The sequence below is a fragment of the Salmo salar genome, chromosome 08 (assembly GCF_965601325.2).
Source record: "Salmo salar chromosome 08, fSalSal1, whole genome shotgun sequence".
Classification (NCBI taxonomy): Eukaryota; Metazoa; Chordata; class Actinopteri; order Salmoniformes; family Salmonidae; genus Salmo; species Salmo salar.
The window spans coordinates 27,949,800-27,963,942 of NC_138298.1; the positions used below are offsets into that span (position 1 = coordinate 27,949,800).

A 14,143-nucleotide genomic window follows, 5' to 3' on the forward strand; every position below is an offset into this window, starting at 1 on the left:
TCTTTTGCCCAATAAGTGGCAAAATATCTGATCTAATTGGTCAAATACCAATTAGTGGAAAATAATCAGAAGTGGGCTGCCTGTGTAAACGCAGCCTGGTACTTTCTCTGCATTGCTGTTTAAGGAACTATATAAACAGGAGGAATTCTAAGGTGGAATTACACAGAAAAAGATATATATTCAGGTTCATCCATTTGGATCTGATCCATATCATACGAAATGGACACCACATTTTGGGGACCTGTCTTGGCTAGTGAGCGCTACCATCAAAGCTACTGGCTGAAATGATACAAAACCTTTATAATGCATATTCAATACAATGTCTGTAGCAGTTAGAATAGCGGATAAGTGTGTTGGGCCAGTAACCGAAAGGTTGTTGGTTTGAATCCCTGAGCCGACAAGGTGAAAAATCTATTGGTGTGTCCTTGAGCGAGGCACTTATCCCTAATTGCTCCTGTAAGTCGTTCTGGATAAGAGCATCTACTAAAATGTATTCTCTCTCTTTTACCTGTTCCTCTCTGCTCTTTATGATCTTACTCTGTGGTCAGTCTTGGTCAACCACTTGTGAATGGAGGACCTACACTGTGGTCAGTGTTATTAGAGCAGTAGTGTATTACCTTGGGGTGGTCAGTGGGATACCGTCCACCCATCTCCAGGTCCCCTCAGTAACAAAGTCAGTCAGACCAATCCAGACTCTCTTGTTGAGGTTGAAGATAATTTTCTGTTTTTGAAAAAGATAAACATATGTACGTATTCTGTTTTGATTATATCTAATCCCTGCACACCCATATCATCTCTCTCTCTTTCTCTCTCTCTCTCTCTCTCTCTCTCACCTGTTCCACATTGCGGCTTTTGATCACCAGGTCTGCTCCTCTCTCCAGACAGTCCTCTCTGCTCTCCTTCCAGGTTTTATTCTCAGTAGACAGGAAGTACCAACTGGATTCAAACTTGTGACAGGTTTCAGGACAGGGTTGTTGTGAAAGATGAAAACATGAATTGACGTCCAACTTCTTACACTGTACACTTAATGACCGAATACAGACACATGCTCAGGTGTGTGTGATTAATGACATAATCATGTATTACTGTAGATTTACTAGCCTCCCGCTGAGAACATTTCTCTGTCTGTAGTTGGTCTCTCTCTGCACTACATTTGTTTTCATAAGCTAAGAATCTCTTTAAGACCTACATTATCTGTAACAACTAAAAAAAGAGAAGTTGCTCACAAAATTAGATAACATCAGAACTGCTAAAATAGTAAGAACAATATCTATAATATTTACAGTAAATTTGAGCTGCGCAGCAAGAATGTCACATTGCCAAGCCACATCCAAATGTAAGGCAAAGATGTAAATAGAAAATTTGAAAATCTGCTGATCTGTGAAGAAGACGGCACAGCAACAAGTCTAGTGAATGTAATGAGGCCTTATACTCATAGTAGACAGAGAGGCCTATGATCCCAGCCAGTAGGAGAACACACAGCAACAAGTCTAGTGAATGTAATGAGGGACTTATACTCATAGTGGACAGACATGCCTATGATCCCAGCCAGTAGGAGAACACACAGCATCCCCAGACACACTGTAGCAACTAGGAAGGGTCTCTTCCCTGAGCTATCAGGCTCTGTAGACAAATAAGAGAGACTTGTGGTGTGCTGTGTTGGTAAATTATTTGTAACGGTGTCTGCTGTCTCGTCTCTCTTGGTGCTGGTCTCACCGTCTCTCAGGGTGTTTGCACTGACGTAGATATCCACAATCCTCTCCTCCATCTGACCTCTGTCAAACTTGACCTTCTTGTTCATGTCTGCTACTACAGCAAAAGTTCAGAGTGTTTGTTGTCGACAGCGGTCCTTTGAGGCCTATTGCGTAAGAAACTGGCTACTTCTGTGAAGACACTCAAATTATATTTTTGAGTGAAAAGTAAGGTATTTGAATTAAAAAAGCATGCCAGGTGTATGTTAAAGTAACTCTCCAGTGTTTCCAGATTTCTATAAAATATTACCTATAATTTATTAAAATATGAGTGAAATAGTTTTAGTTCCAAAAAATTGTAAATAAGTACGTTATGTTAAAATGATTTTCTGTGTTGGAAAGGTGTCACCCCAACAACAGAATGGGGCTTATACCGGTCATAAAAATATGAATGTGAGTAGATTGCTGATTGGCCAGCTCATCCTCAGGAGGATGACATCATTCCTTATGAAGAAATAGAAAGCTTTTTTTAACGGTCTGTTTGAGATACAAGTTTGAGGTGGAGACATATTATTATTTTTTACATATTTTTTTCTCCAATTTATGCATTGGTAGCAAATTCGAGTAAAGGATGAGTCAACAAATTATTTGGGTATGAGTTAACAGAATATTAACTTTGTGAGATTTTCACTGGACAGGTGTTCATTTATTGGTTTCTAACTTTATTGTTAGCAAAACCAACACGAGTGGAAACCATTGAAGGAACGAAGCTGCACAGATATTCAATGGCTCATCATATTCACATTGTTGTTCTGCAGCCTATTCCTTCCTACTGCATGTTTGACAGGTAGGCCTTCGTTGAAAGGGGGTGTTAAAAACCACTCTAAAATACTAAATAGTGCGTGTGTGTGTGTGTGTGTGTGTGTGTGTGTCTGTGTGTGTGTGTGTCTCTGCGGGTCTGAATCGAGGAAGCTAAAGCGTTGGACTGACGGTTTAGAGATGTTTGCTTCCATCTACTGGTGGTAAAACGGAACAACGACACTGCAAAGACAGCGCTTGCTGCTACAATATACTGTATAACAACAATGCAATGTAATTGTATCACTGTGTAGTTTCAGCAGATTAGACAGTTTTCATTGTGATCGTGCCCTTACAACAAAAATATTGCAGTTTTGAAAAGTGCAGTAACTGCAGTCGACTGGTATTTTGGACGCAGTAATTGCAGAATAACTGCATTATACTGCAATTGAACTGCAGTTATACTGCACTCTAATTGCAGTTACACTGCAAAATTACTGAAGTAAAAAAAATTTTTTTTTTTATGCATACTGTAGTTATACTGCACTCTGACTGCAGTCTTTCTTTCCGTAAAGGTGATATAACATATCTGATTGTATGGGGTCACCTACGGAAATTCCGGCTAACTTTCATACAAGAAACCTAATGTAATAAAACATGTTGCATAGACAGCTTGTCTGAGAAAGTAAATACAAAGAGAGTCTGACATAACACCTGCAGCTAGCAGAGGTTCATTTTATTACAACACCCCCGTTGCATTCTGGGAGAGTGGAAAGAGACTGAGCAGTGGATCTGATCTTTTTTAGTAGTACGGCAATTTCTGGCACCCGAAATCTCATGTCGAAATAGGCTCGTCTTCCGTTATCGGTAGTAATGGCGCTGATACGGTTCGAACGGTTCCTGGCCTCGATGCTGCGGGGAGCGGTCTGGATGCTGTTTGCCGTCTTCAAGCTGCTCGCTCCGCGGCGGGGAGCCGACAGGTCGGTGAGGAGGCTCCCACCAATCACCAACCCACTGTTGAGGGTCCCGGCGATGCGGCTCGCCCGCATGATTCGACGGAGAGAGGCAGGTGAACTTTATTAAAGTGTTGTTAGATAGTTAAATGCGACCCGGTAGATCGTGACATAACGTGCATTCATATAGGTAGGGCCGGGATAAATGAAGAACTGCCAGTTGCTTGTTTTATTATGCATCGCAGCTCGGAATGTTTAGGGAAGAGAAAGATGCTGGAAGGTGACTCCGTGGCACTGACGAATGCTGGGATATGTAGGCTAGTAATAACTCACGACAATAGTTTACTGACATAGTAGTTTACTGTACTTAGTACCTAATAGTACTTGTATTACTCTGGGCCTACTTGAAAAAAGTAGCCTATTGAATTAGCATTTCATGTAAAATATATTCAAGTTGGTTGTGTTTTCAAACACATCCTGTCACATCCCAGAGGATATACTGTAGTTTGGTTCCCTATTACATACAGGGCTCTGTTCAAAAGCAGTGCACTACATAATAATGTACCAGTTGGGACACAGGTTTGTGTGGCTTTTGATGGTTGAGCCGGGCTCCCTGTTGAGAGGGATTTATTTCTAGAATGTAAACAATAGTGGCAGGGGGCCACGTAGAGCCACCGGAGGGGACTTTACTTCACCTGCACAAAGGTCACTATAGTCAGGGGTCTACATCCCAAATGGCACCCGATGCCCTATATAGTGCACTACTTTTGTCCAAGGCTCATATGGTTCTGGTTGAAAGTAGTGCACTATAAAGGGAATAGTGTGCCATTTTGGGATAGAGACAGAAACAATAGGAACTCTTTCCCCTACTCTGCTATGTAACGTTACAGTGCTTTGAACATCTGGAAAATATCACTATACATCCTGCCAATTGTACTCTCTCAGAATAGCTTTTTACAGTGTTTACAGTGTACGAAAATAGACATATTCATCCTAAATATTCACGGTTCTGCTTCTCATTTCTTTTTTGGATTGATTGTTTGTATCCCAAATGGCATCCTATTACCTATGTAATGCACTACTTCTGGTCAAAGGCAGTGAACTAACAGGGAATAGGGTGCCATTTGGGACACAGATCATATCTTGATGAATCAGACTGCAATTTATATAATTGCCCCTGTTTTCTCAGGTAACCAGTGTGGAGGTGGTACAGACCTACATAGACCGCATCCAAGAGATTAACCCTCTCATCAATGCCATGGTCAAGGACAGGTGAGAGAGGGAGGGGTGTGTGTGTGTGTGTGTGTGTGTGTGTGTGTGTGTGTGTGTGTGTGTGTGTGTGTGTGTGTGTGTGTGTGTGTGTGTGTGTGTGTGTGTGTGTGTGTGTGTGTGTGTGTGTGTGTGTGTGTGTGTGAGAGAGAGAGATAGAAGACACCTACTTTCAGTGTGCATTTCAAGTCAAGCCACACTCCCTTAATCTCTTACCTCCTATTCTCCTTCCGTCCCTCCTACCCACCCCTCTCTACTCTCTCTCTCTCTCTCTCTCTCTCCATCCCTCTCTCCTCCCGCCATCCCTCCACCCATCTCTCTCAGGTTTTCCTTGGCCCTGCAGGAGGCAGCCCAGGTGGATAAGCTGATAGAGGAGGAGACAGGAGGAGAGGATGTTCTGGAGGACAGGCTTCCTCTACTGGGTGTTCCTTTCACTGTGAAAGAGGCCTTCTCCCTCCAGGGTAGGCTGCTAATGCTACTCCTTCTAATGATGCTTAGAATAGAGTCACTTTATTTCTATATACTCTGGTAAATAGGGTCACTGCCCTGACCTGCAGCAGTACTGCTATCAGTTGTATTTCAAAATTTGATACAACATTTGGTGCTGAAGTATGGAGTCTTGCATCCAGGGTAGGCTACTAATGCTACTTATAGTGAGGATAATATGATCAACATGGCCAATACCCTGACCTGTAGTTGTGCCTGTGCTGCAATCAGTGTTCTTTCCCCACTGGTTGTCCTTGATGCAAAGTTTGGTGCTAAAGTCTATCTGTCTCTGTGCCATTCCCTCACTCTCAAGGTCTAAACCTGATGAAATTGGAAACCTACTGAGCTGAACTACTACAGTTGAAATAGAAGCCTTGTTTGTTCCAATGCCTTGTTCACTGTCCACATTTACTCTCTCTCTCTCTCTCTCTCTCTCTCCCCCCCCTTCTCCCCCCCCCCAGGTATGCCTAACTCCACAGGGCTGGTGTCACGGCGGGGGGTGATTTCAGCAACGGACGCGCCCCCGGTGGCTCTGCTGAAGAGGGCAGGGGCCATTCCTCTGGGGGTGACTAACTGTAGTGAGCTCTGCATGTGGCTCGAGTCCCATAACCGCCTGTATGGAATCACCAACAACCCATACGACCTGGAGAGAATACCAGGAGGAAGCTCCGGTTAGTTACACCACTGTCATTCTCGAATGGAATAGAGTGGATGGAATCCAATGAAATGGAAAGGCAACAGAATGTTTGGAATACGGTGGAACAGAGTAGGAGTAGATAATAGAATGATACCTTTATTGTCAACCTTCAATATATTGTTGTATGTCAGTGTGACTCCGTGTTACTACCATCTAGTATGACCTTTATCTCTCTGTTTGTCTCTCTCAGGAGGGGAGGGCAGTATTTTGGGGGGCGGTGGTTCAGTGATAGGGGTTGGCTCAGATGTTGGGGGCAGTATTCGCATCCCAGCATTCTTCAACGGCATCTTCGGCCACAAGCCAACATCAGGTGAGGGCCGTCCAGTCTGTCACCTGTGTGTGCGTGTTGTGTGTGTGTGTATAGATGTTTGTATCTATCCCGCATTGTAGAGAGACACATCCTGTGTGTGAGTGTTGTGTGTATGGAGGTTTGTATCTATCCCGCGATGTAGAGAGACACATCCTGTGTGCGTGAGACACTCACACCAATCTGCTGTCTCTGTAGGAGGTAGCGGGGCCAGTTCCCTAATCGTGCGTGTGGTTGTGTTTAATTGCAGGTGTGTGTGTATTTTAAAATTTGGTATTTCATTAGTATCCCCATTAGCTCTTCCTGGGGTCCACACAAAACAGGAAACATAATACAGAATGACATAATACAGAACATCATTAGACAAGAACAGCTCAAGGACAGAACTACATACATTTTAAAAGGGCACGCAGCCTACATATCAATACATACACACAGACTATCTAGGTCAAATAGGGGAGAGGCGTGTGCCGTGAGGTGTTGCTTTAACTGTTTTTGAAACCAGGTTTGCTGTTCATTTGAGCAACAGAGTTCCATTGAATAATGGCTCTATATAATACTGTAGGCTTTCTTGAATTTGTTGTGGATTTGGGGACTGTGAAAAGACCCCTGGTGGCATGACTGGTGGGGTAAGTGTGTGTGTCAGAGCTGTGTATCCAGTGCAGTCGGAAAGTATTCAGACCCCTTCCTTTTTTCCACGTTACGTTACAGCCATATTCTAAAATGTATTCAATATTTTTTTCCCTCATCAATCTACACACAATACCCCATAATGATGAAGTGACCACAGGTTTTTAGAAATGTTTGCAAATTTATTTAAAAAAAACTACATAAGTATTCACACTCTTTGCGATGAGACTCAAAATTGAGCTCAGGTCCATCCTGTTTCCATTGATCATCTTTGATGTTTCTACAACTTGATTGGAGTCCACATGTAGTAAATTCAATTGATTGGACATGTTTTGTAAAGGCAGTTGGCAGTGCATGTCAGAGCAAAAATCAAGCCATAAGGTCGAAGGAATTGTCCATAGAGCTCCGAGACATGATTGTGTCCAGGCAGAGATCTGGCGAAAGGTACCAACATTTTTTTGCAGCATTGAAGGTCCCCAAGAGCACAGCGGCCTCCATCATTCTTAAATGGAAGAAGTTTGGAACCACCAAGACTCTTCCTAGAGCTGGCTGCCCAGCCAAACTGAGCATTTGGAGGAGAAAAGCCTTGGTCAGGGATGTGACCAAGAACACGATGGTCACTCTTACAGAACTCCAGAGTTCCTCTGTGGAGATGGGAGAACATTCTAGAAGGACAACCATCTATGCAGCACTCCACCAATCAGGCCTTTATGGTAGAGTGGTCAGACTGAAGCCACGCCTCAGTAAAAGGCACATGACAGCCTTCTTGGAGTTTGTCAAAAGGCACCTAAAGGACTATCAGACCATGAGAAACAAGATTCTCTGGTCTGATGAAACCAAGATTGAACTGTTTGCCCTGAATGCCAAGAGTCATATCTGGAGGAAACCTGGCAGCGTCCCTACGGTGAAGCATGGTGGTGACAGCATAATGCTGTGGGGATGTTTTTCAGCGGCAGGGACTGGGAGACTAGTCAGGATCGAGGGAAAGATGAACAGAGCAAAGTATAGAGAGATGAAAACCTGCTCCAGAGTGCTCAGGACCTCAAACGGGGGCCAAGGTTCACCTTCCAACAGGACAATGACCCTAAGCACACAGCCAAGACAACGCAAGAGTGGCTACAGGACAAGTCTCTGAATGTCCTTGACTGGCCCAGCCAGAGCCCGGACTTGAACCCTATCGAACATCTCTGGAGAGACCTGAAAATAGCTGTGCAGTGACGCTCCCCATCCAACCTGAAAGAGCTTGAGAGGATCTGCAGAAAGGAATGGGAGAAACTCCCCAAATACAGGTGTGCCAAGCGTGTAGCATCATACCCAAGAAGACTCAAGGCTGTAATTGCTGCCAAAGGTGCTTCAACAAAGTATTGAGTAAAGGGTCTGAATACTTATGTAATTCAGATATTTTTCTTTTTTACTTTTTTTAACATTAGGAAACATTTCTAAAAACCTGTTTTTGCTTTGTCATTGTGGGGTATTGTGTGTAGATTGTTGAGGGGAAACAAACTATTTAATCGGTTTTAGAATAAGGCTCTAATGTGACAAAATGTAGAAAAGGTTAAGGGGTCTGAATACTTTCTGAATGCACTGTAAATTGACTATGTAAACAATTTTGGATTTTCAACACAATGTTTCTTATAAAAAGAAGTGATGCAGTCAGTCTCTCCTCAACTCTTAGCCAAGAGAGACTGGCATGCATAGTTTTTATATCAGCCCTCTGATTACAATGAGCTACAGCTTAACTAGGTTTTTCCTTGCAGCACTTGACCACATGACTGGACAATAATCAAGATAAGACAAAACCAGTTACTTGCTTTGTGGAGTGTGGTGTCAACAAAGCAGAGCATCTCTTTATTACAGACAGACCTCTCCCCATCCTTACAACCATTGAATCTGTTTGTTTTGACCATGACAGTTTACAATCTAAGGTAACACCAAGTAATTTAGTCTCCTCAACTTGTTCAACAGCCATTACCAGATTCAGCTGAGGTCTAGAACTTAGGGAGTGATTGGTACTAAATACAATGCTCTTAGTTGAAGATATGTTCTGGACCCGTTTATTACTGGCCACTCGTTCCAAAGCTGACTGCAACTCTTTGATAAGGGTTTCAGTGACTTCATTAGCTGTGGTTGCTGATGTGTATTTGGTTGAATCATCAGCATACATGAACACATGTGCTTTGTGTGTGTTTGGTTTTGTTTGCTTGCAGGTATGTGTTATACTGATATTGTCAGTTCTGCTCTCTCTACAGTATAGGTGTAGTATCTAACGTGGGTCAGTTCTGCTCTCTCTACAGTATAGGTGTAGTATCTAACGTGGGTCAGTTCTGCTCTCTCTACAGTATAGGTGTAGTATCTAACGTGGGTCAGTTCTCCTCTCTCTACAGTATAGGTGTAGTATCTAACATGGGTCAGTTCTGCTCTCTCTACAGTATAGGTGTAGTATCTAACGTGGGCCAGTTCTGCTCTCTCTACAGTATAGGTGTAGTATCTAACGTGGGTCAGTTCTCCTCTCTCTACAGTATAGGTGTAGTATCTAACATGGGTCAGTTCTGCTCTCTCTACAGTATAGGTGTAGTATCTAACGTGGGCCAGTTCTCCTCTCTCTACAGTATAGGTGTAGTATCTAACATGGGTCAGTTCTGCTCTCTCTACAGTATACATTTACATTTTAGTCATTTAGCAGATGCTCTTATCCAGAGCGACTTAAAGTAGTGAATGCATACATTTCATAAATTTTTTTCCCCCCGTACTGGTCCCCCGTGGGAATCGGACCCACAACCCTGGCGCTGCAAACACCATGCTCTACCAACTGAGCCACACGGGACCTAGTATCAGTATAGGTGTAGTATCTAACGTGGGTCAGTTCTCTCTCTCTGTAGGTGTAGTATCTAACGTGGGTCAGTTCTCTCTCTCTCTGTAGGTGTAGTATCTAACGTGGGTCAGTTCTCTCTCTCTCTCGTAGGTGTAGTATCTAACGAGGGTCAGCCTCTCTCTCTCTCTCTCTCTCTCTCTCTCTGTAGGTGTAGTATCTAACGAGGGTCAGTTCTCTCTCTCTCTGTAGGTGTAGTATCTAACGTGGGTCAGTTCCCCCCGCCCTCGGGGCAGCAGCCTGGTTTCCTGTGTACAGGCCCAATGTGTCGCTACGCCCAGGACCTGCTGCCCATGCTCAGAGTTATGGGAGGAGCCAACGCTGACAGGTACAGAGGGACAACAACAGCAACAACATGCACAGATACACGACTACACGTTAATAACTCCACGTTGGCGGCAGGGTAGCCTAGTGGTTAGAGCGTTGGACTAGTAACCGAAAGCTTGCAAGTTTGAATCCCCGAGCTGACAAGGTACAAATCTGTCGTTCTGCCCCTGAACAAGGCAGTTAACCCACTGTTCCTAGGCCGTCATTGAAAATAAGAATTTGTTCTTAACTGACTTGCCTAGTTAAATAAAGGTTTCAAAAATCAATAACACCCAGATATGACCACGTCCTCTCTCTTTCTGTCTCCCCCTCGTTCTCTCTCTCCCTCCCCCTCTGCAGGTTGTCTCTGTCGTCTGAGGTGGATCTGAAGAGACTACGGTTCTTCTCTGTTCCTCACGATGGAGGCTCTCCTCTGGTGTCTCCTGTCGACCAGCAGCTAGTCCTGTCTCAGAGGAGGGTGAGAGAGGGGGGGAGGAGGGGAGGGAGACAGGAGAGTTCCTCTGGTATCTCCTGTCGACCAGCAGCTAGTCCTGGCTCAGAGGAGGGTGAGAGGGAGAGGGGGGGAGGGAGACAGGAGAGTTCCTCTGGTATCTCCTGTAGACAAACAGATAGTCCTGGCTCAGAGGAGGGTGAGAGAGAGGGGGAGGAGGGGAGGGAGACAGGAGAGTTCCTCTGGTATCTCCTGTAGACAAACAGATAGTCCTGGCTCAGAGGAGGGTGAGAGAGAGGGGGAGGAGGGGAGGGAGACAGGAGAGTTCCTCTGGTATCTCCTGTAGACAAACAGATAGTCCTGGCTCAGAGGAGGGTGAGAGAGAGAGGGGGGAGGGGAGGGAGACAGGAGAGTTCCTCTGGTATCTCCTGTAGACAGACAGATAGTCCTGGCTCAGAGGAGGGTGAGAGAGAGAGGAGGGTGAGTTGGAGAAAGAAAGGGGGAGATAGAGCAAGGGAGGTAGAGAGAGAGTAAGAGATAAAGGAGATAAGAGATGAGGGAGAGGGTTGAATTAGGAGAGACAGAGGAAGATTAAAAGATGGAAATAAAGAGAGGGGGAGAGAGAGAGAGAACATTAGAGAATTCAGTGTCACCATGTCTTCCACAGGTAGTTCAGCGTCTGGAGGCAGACCTGGGTGTCAAAGTTCAGCAGCTGAAGATTCCTCAGCTCAAATACTCCTTCCAGATCTGGAGTGCGATGATGGGAGCCCCGGGGAAGGATGGAAAGGTGTGTATCTATTTGTGTGAGGTTTTGCTTGTCTCTGAGTGTATGGTGAGTGCTTGAATGTATAGTATTGCCTTAATGGTCTATATGCCTGTTCATCCAACAGCAGCCCACGTCATTTGCAGAGCTGATGTCTGACCATGGGAAGAAGGTGTGGCCTCTATGGGAGATGGCTAAGTGGACTGTGGGACTCTCCAAGCACACCGTGGCTGCTATAGGTATGTGATGGTGTGTAATGGTTATGTGATGGTGTGTAATGGTTATGTGATGGTGTGTAATGGTTATGTGATTGTGTGTGATGGTGTGTAATGGTTATGTGATGGTGTGTAATGGTTATGTGATGGTAATGTGATGGTTATGTGATTGTGTGTGATGGTTTAAGGACATGTAGTAGGCCTCCCCTACTTCTCTGTTCCTCCCTTCTTTTCTCTCTCTCCCCGTCCCCCTCTCCCTTGTCAACAATGTCATGTTGTCTGTGACTGGTGATAATGTTATATTGTCTTTCATTTAACTCGGTGCTCTTGAATGTGGGGCACATTGCTGTAAATGAAATAACTAGAACTCCCCTCAGGTCTGGTCCTGGTAGAGATGTTTCACTGGTTCCAACCCACGTCAGACTGGGAGTGTGTTGGTACATACATATTACAGTCCTTTTCCCTCAGGTCTGGTCCTGGTAGAGATGTTTCACTGGTTCCAACCCACGTCAGACTGGGAGTGTGTTGGTACATACATATTACAGTCCTTTTCCCTCAGGTCTGGTCCTGGTAGAGATGTTCCAGAGGGCCCAGCCCACCCAGTTCATCCTGCAGCAGAAGGAGTCTCTCCAGAAGGACCTGGAGGAACTGTTGGGGACGGACGGGGTGCTGCTCTACCCCTCTCACCCCCATCTCGCCCCCAAACACCACCACCCCCTCTTCACCCCCTTCAACTTCTCCTACACTGGTCAGTGGTGCTTTAGCTAGCTTGGTGTCAGTGGTGGAAGGTAGGTAGTAGATTGCAGAGCCTCGGATGAGCTTTACCTGGTCAGGAAAATATCTAACCCAAATTATGACAGCCCTTGCCTGAAGTACAGTTCCTAAACTTATTTTGGTGTCAACATTTTTATCAGCTCTGACACTGTACCCCTCTCTTATCCCTCACAGGTATCTTTAACATTCTGGGTCTTCCGGTGACCCAGTGTCCGTTGGGGCTGAGCGCGGAGGGTTTACCCTTGGGACTGCAGCTGGTAGTGGGCAAGCAGCAGGACCGTCTCTCCCTGGCCACCGCTGTGTTCCTGGAGAAGACCTTCGGAGGTTGGAGAGACCCGGGGAGCATCGCCACTGCCACCACCCAGCTAGATACCTGGCGCGGGACGTCAACACCCACATCGTGAATATACAGAGATGTTTATTCTGAGATTAATGAAAGTCCTAGAAGACAAAGGAATGTATGCTCAGACACAGAAAGGCAGACACACTCACACTGTCTCTTTGCACATGCCGTCCTGTCAGTCGTCCAGCCTTCTCATTCGTTCTTTAAGAACAGACTATCGCTAGGTTACTGAGTCACTCGTCCACTACAGTATGTCTGTTGTGTCTTCGTCACAAAGTGTCCTATGCTTGTCCAAAGAGCCTTTATGTGTCCAGTCGTTGTGTGTTCTTGATTGGTCCCAAATGGCTCCCTATATAGTACACTACATTTGACCATAGCCCTATTCCCTACATAGTGCCCTACATTTGACCAAAGCCCTATTCCCTACATAGTGCACTACTTTTGACCAGAGCCCTATTCTCTTCATAGTGCACTACTTACATATTGCCCCCCCTATGGGCCCTGGTCAAAAGTAGTGCACTATGTCGGGAATAGGGTGCCATTTGGGATGCAGATTGTGACTGTCCGACAGCCATATGTTGCGTCAGGTTTTTTTGTGTGTGTAATGTCCAATAAGCTTTTCTCTCTGTACACTGTATTTGTCCACAACTAAAGAGACGGTGGAACCTTATTGGAGAGAGAATGTATTATGACAGTGTAATGTGTTATGGTGTAGTCCATGTTAAAATGACGGGCATTGATGGGTGATGTGATATACCACATCTCTTATATGACTGGCACTTTTCAACAAGTTAAAAGGTTAATGCGATCTACAGTATAAAGACATGTGCATATTATGATCATTTGAAAGGATGTCTTTGTGATAATGTTTCATATTAAATGTTAATGGTTACTGTCCTACTACAATTATGCCAGAACAAATATTATAATAAAATGCACATTATACCGAGGACAACATTGTATTTCCTAAGTGTGTTTTTGACATTTTCTCTGTGAAACTGACCATTATATTTTCCCCTAGCAGCAATGGTACACTACAGGCTGGTTTCCCAGACACAGATTAAGCCATTGAGCATACTTGTAAATCCAAGAGTGGCCTTAATCTGTATCTGGGAAACCGACCCACAACCTCAGAAATGTAGGCTAATCTTTTCTGCTGACAATGTCTTCTTCAATTTGACCACCAGGGGGTGTATATGCTCCAATTCCATTTTATCAATAGCATAGAATGTCCGGTTGTCATTGCAAAGGTTGCGTGCTGTTCAGATCTATGAATGAAAGAGAAATGGAGAACCTGAGCTAGTCGATTCAGTTTCTGTTTCTGTTTGTATTCTAAATTCTCAATTTACAAAGCCCTTTTTACATCAGCCGATGTCACAAAGTGCTATACAGAAAGCCTAAAGCCCCAAACAGCAAGCAATGCAGATGTAGAAGTACGGTGGCTAGGGAAAACTGGTTCATGTGACTGAATCATCACAGATTGGAGTGTTGCGCTTCAGAATGAAATCACGCAATGATGTCATCATTCACCACGCACACACCAGTCCCATAATAAGAATCTGTCATCACTCAGGACCGTGGAATTATGCCG

At 44.6% G+C, this 14,143-nt stretch overlaps 1 protein-coding gene across 1 annotated transcript; it reads left to right on the forward strand.

Moving 5' to 3' along the window:
• Positions 1-3,235: 3,235 nt before the first annotated feature.
• LOC106610441 (fatty-acid amide hydrolase 2-A) lies at positions 3,236-13,507 on the forward strand. The gene is made up of 11 exons (XM_045722963.2): positions 3,236-3,554; positions 4,632-4,714; positions 5,036-5,172; positions 5,659-5,868; positions 6,085-6,204; positions 9,893-10,028; positions 10,367-10,484; positions 11,125-11,244; positions 11,348-11,459; positions 11,995-12,183; positions 12,384-13,507. Exons 1-11 carry the CDS (start codon positions 3,363-3,365, stop codon positions 12,611-12,613), a joined length of 1,647 nt encoding a protein of 548 aa, XP_045578919.1. The 5' UTR covers positions 3,236-3,362; the 3' UTR covers positions 12,614-13,507.
• The last annotated feature ends 636 nt before the right edge of the window (positions 13,508-14,143 follow it).

Coding starts and splice junctions, on each gene's coding strand:
- LOC106610441 (XM_045722963.2), top strand. CDS start 3,363: ATGGCGCTGATACGGTTCGAACGGTTCCTGGCCTCGATGCTGCGGGGA. Junction 11,245..11,347: donor CCCCGGGGAAGGATGGAAAG/GTGTGTATCTAT, acceptor TTCATCCAACAG/CAGCCCACGTCATTTGCAGA. Junction 12,184..12,383: donor CTTCAACTTCTCCTACACTG/GTCAGTGGTGCT, acceptor TATCCCTCACAG/GTATCTTTAACATTCTGGGT.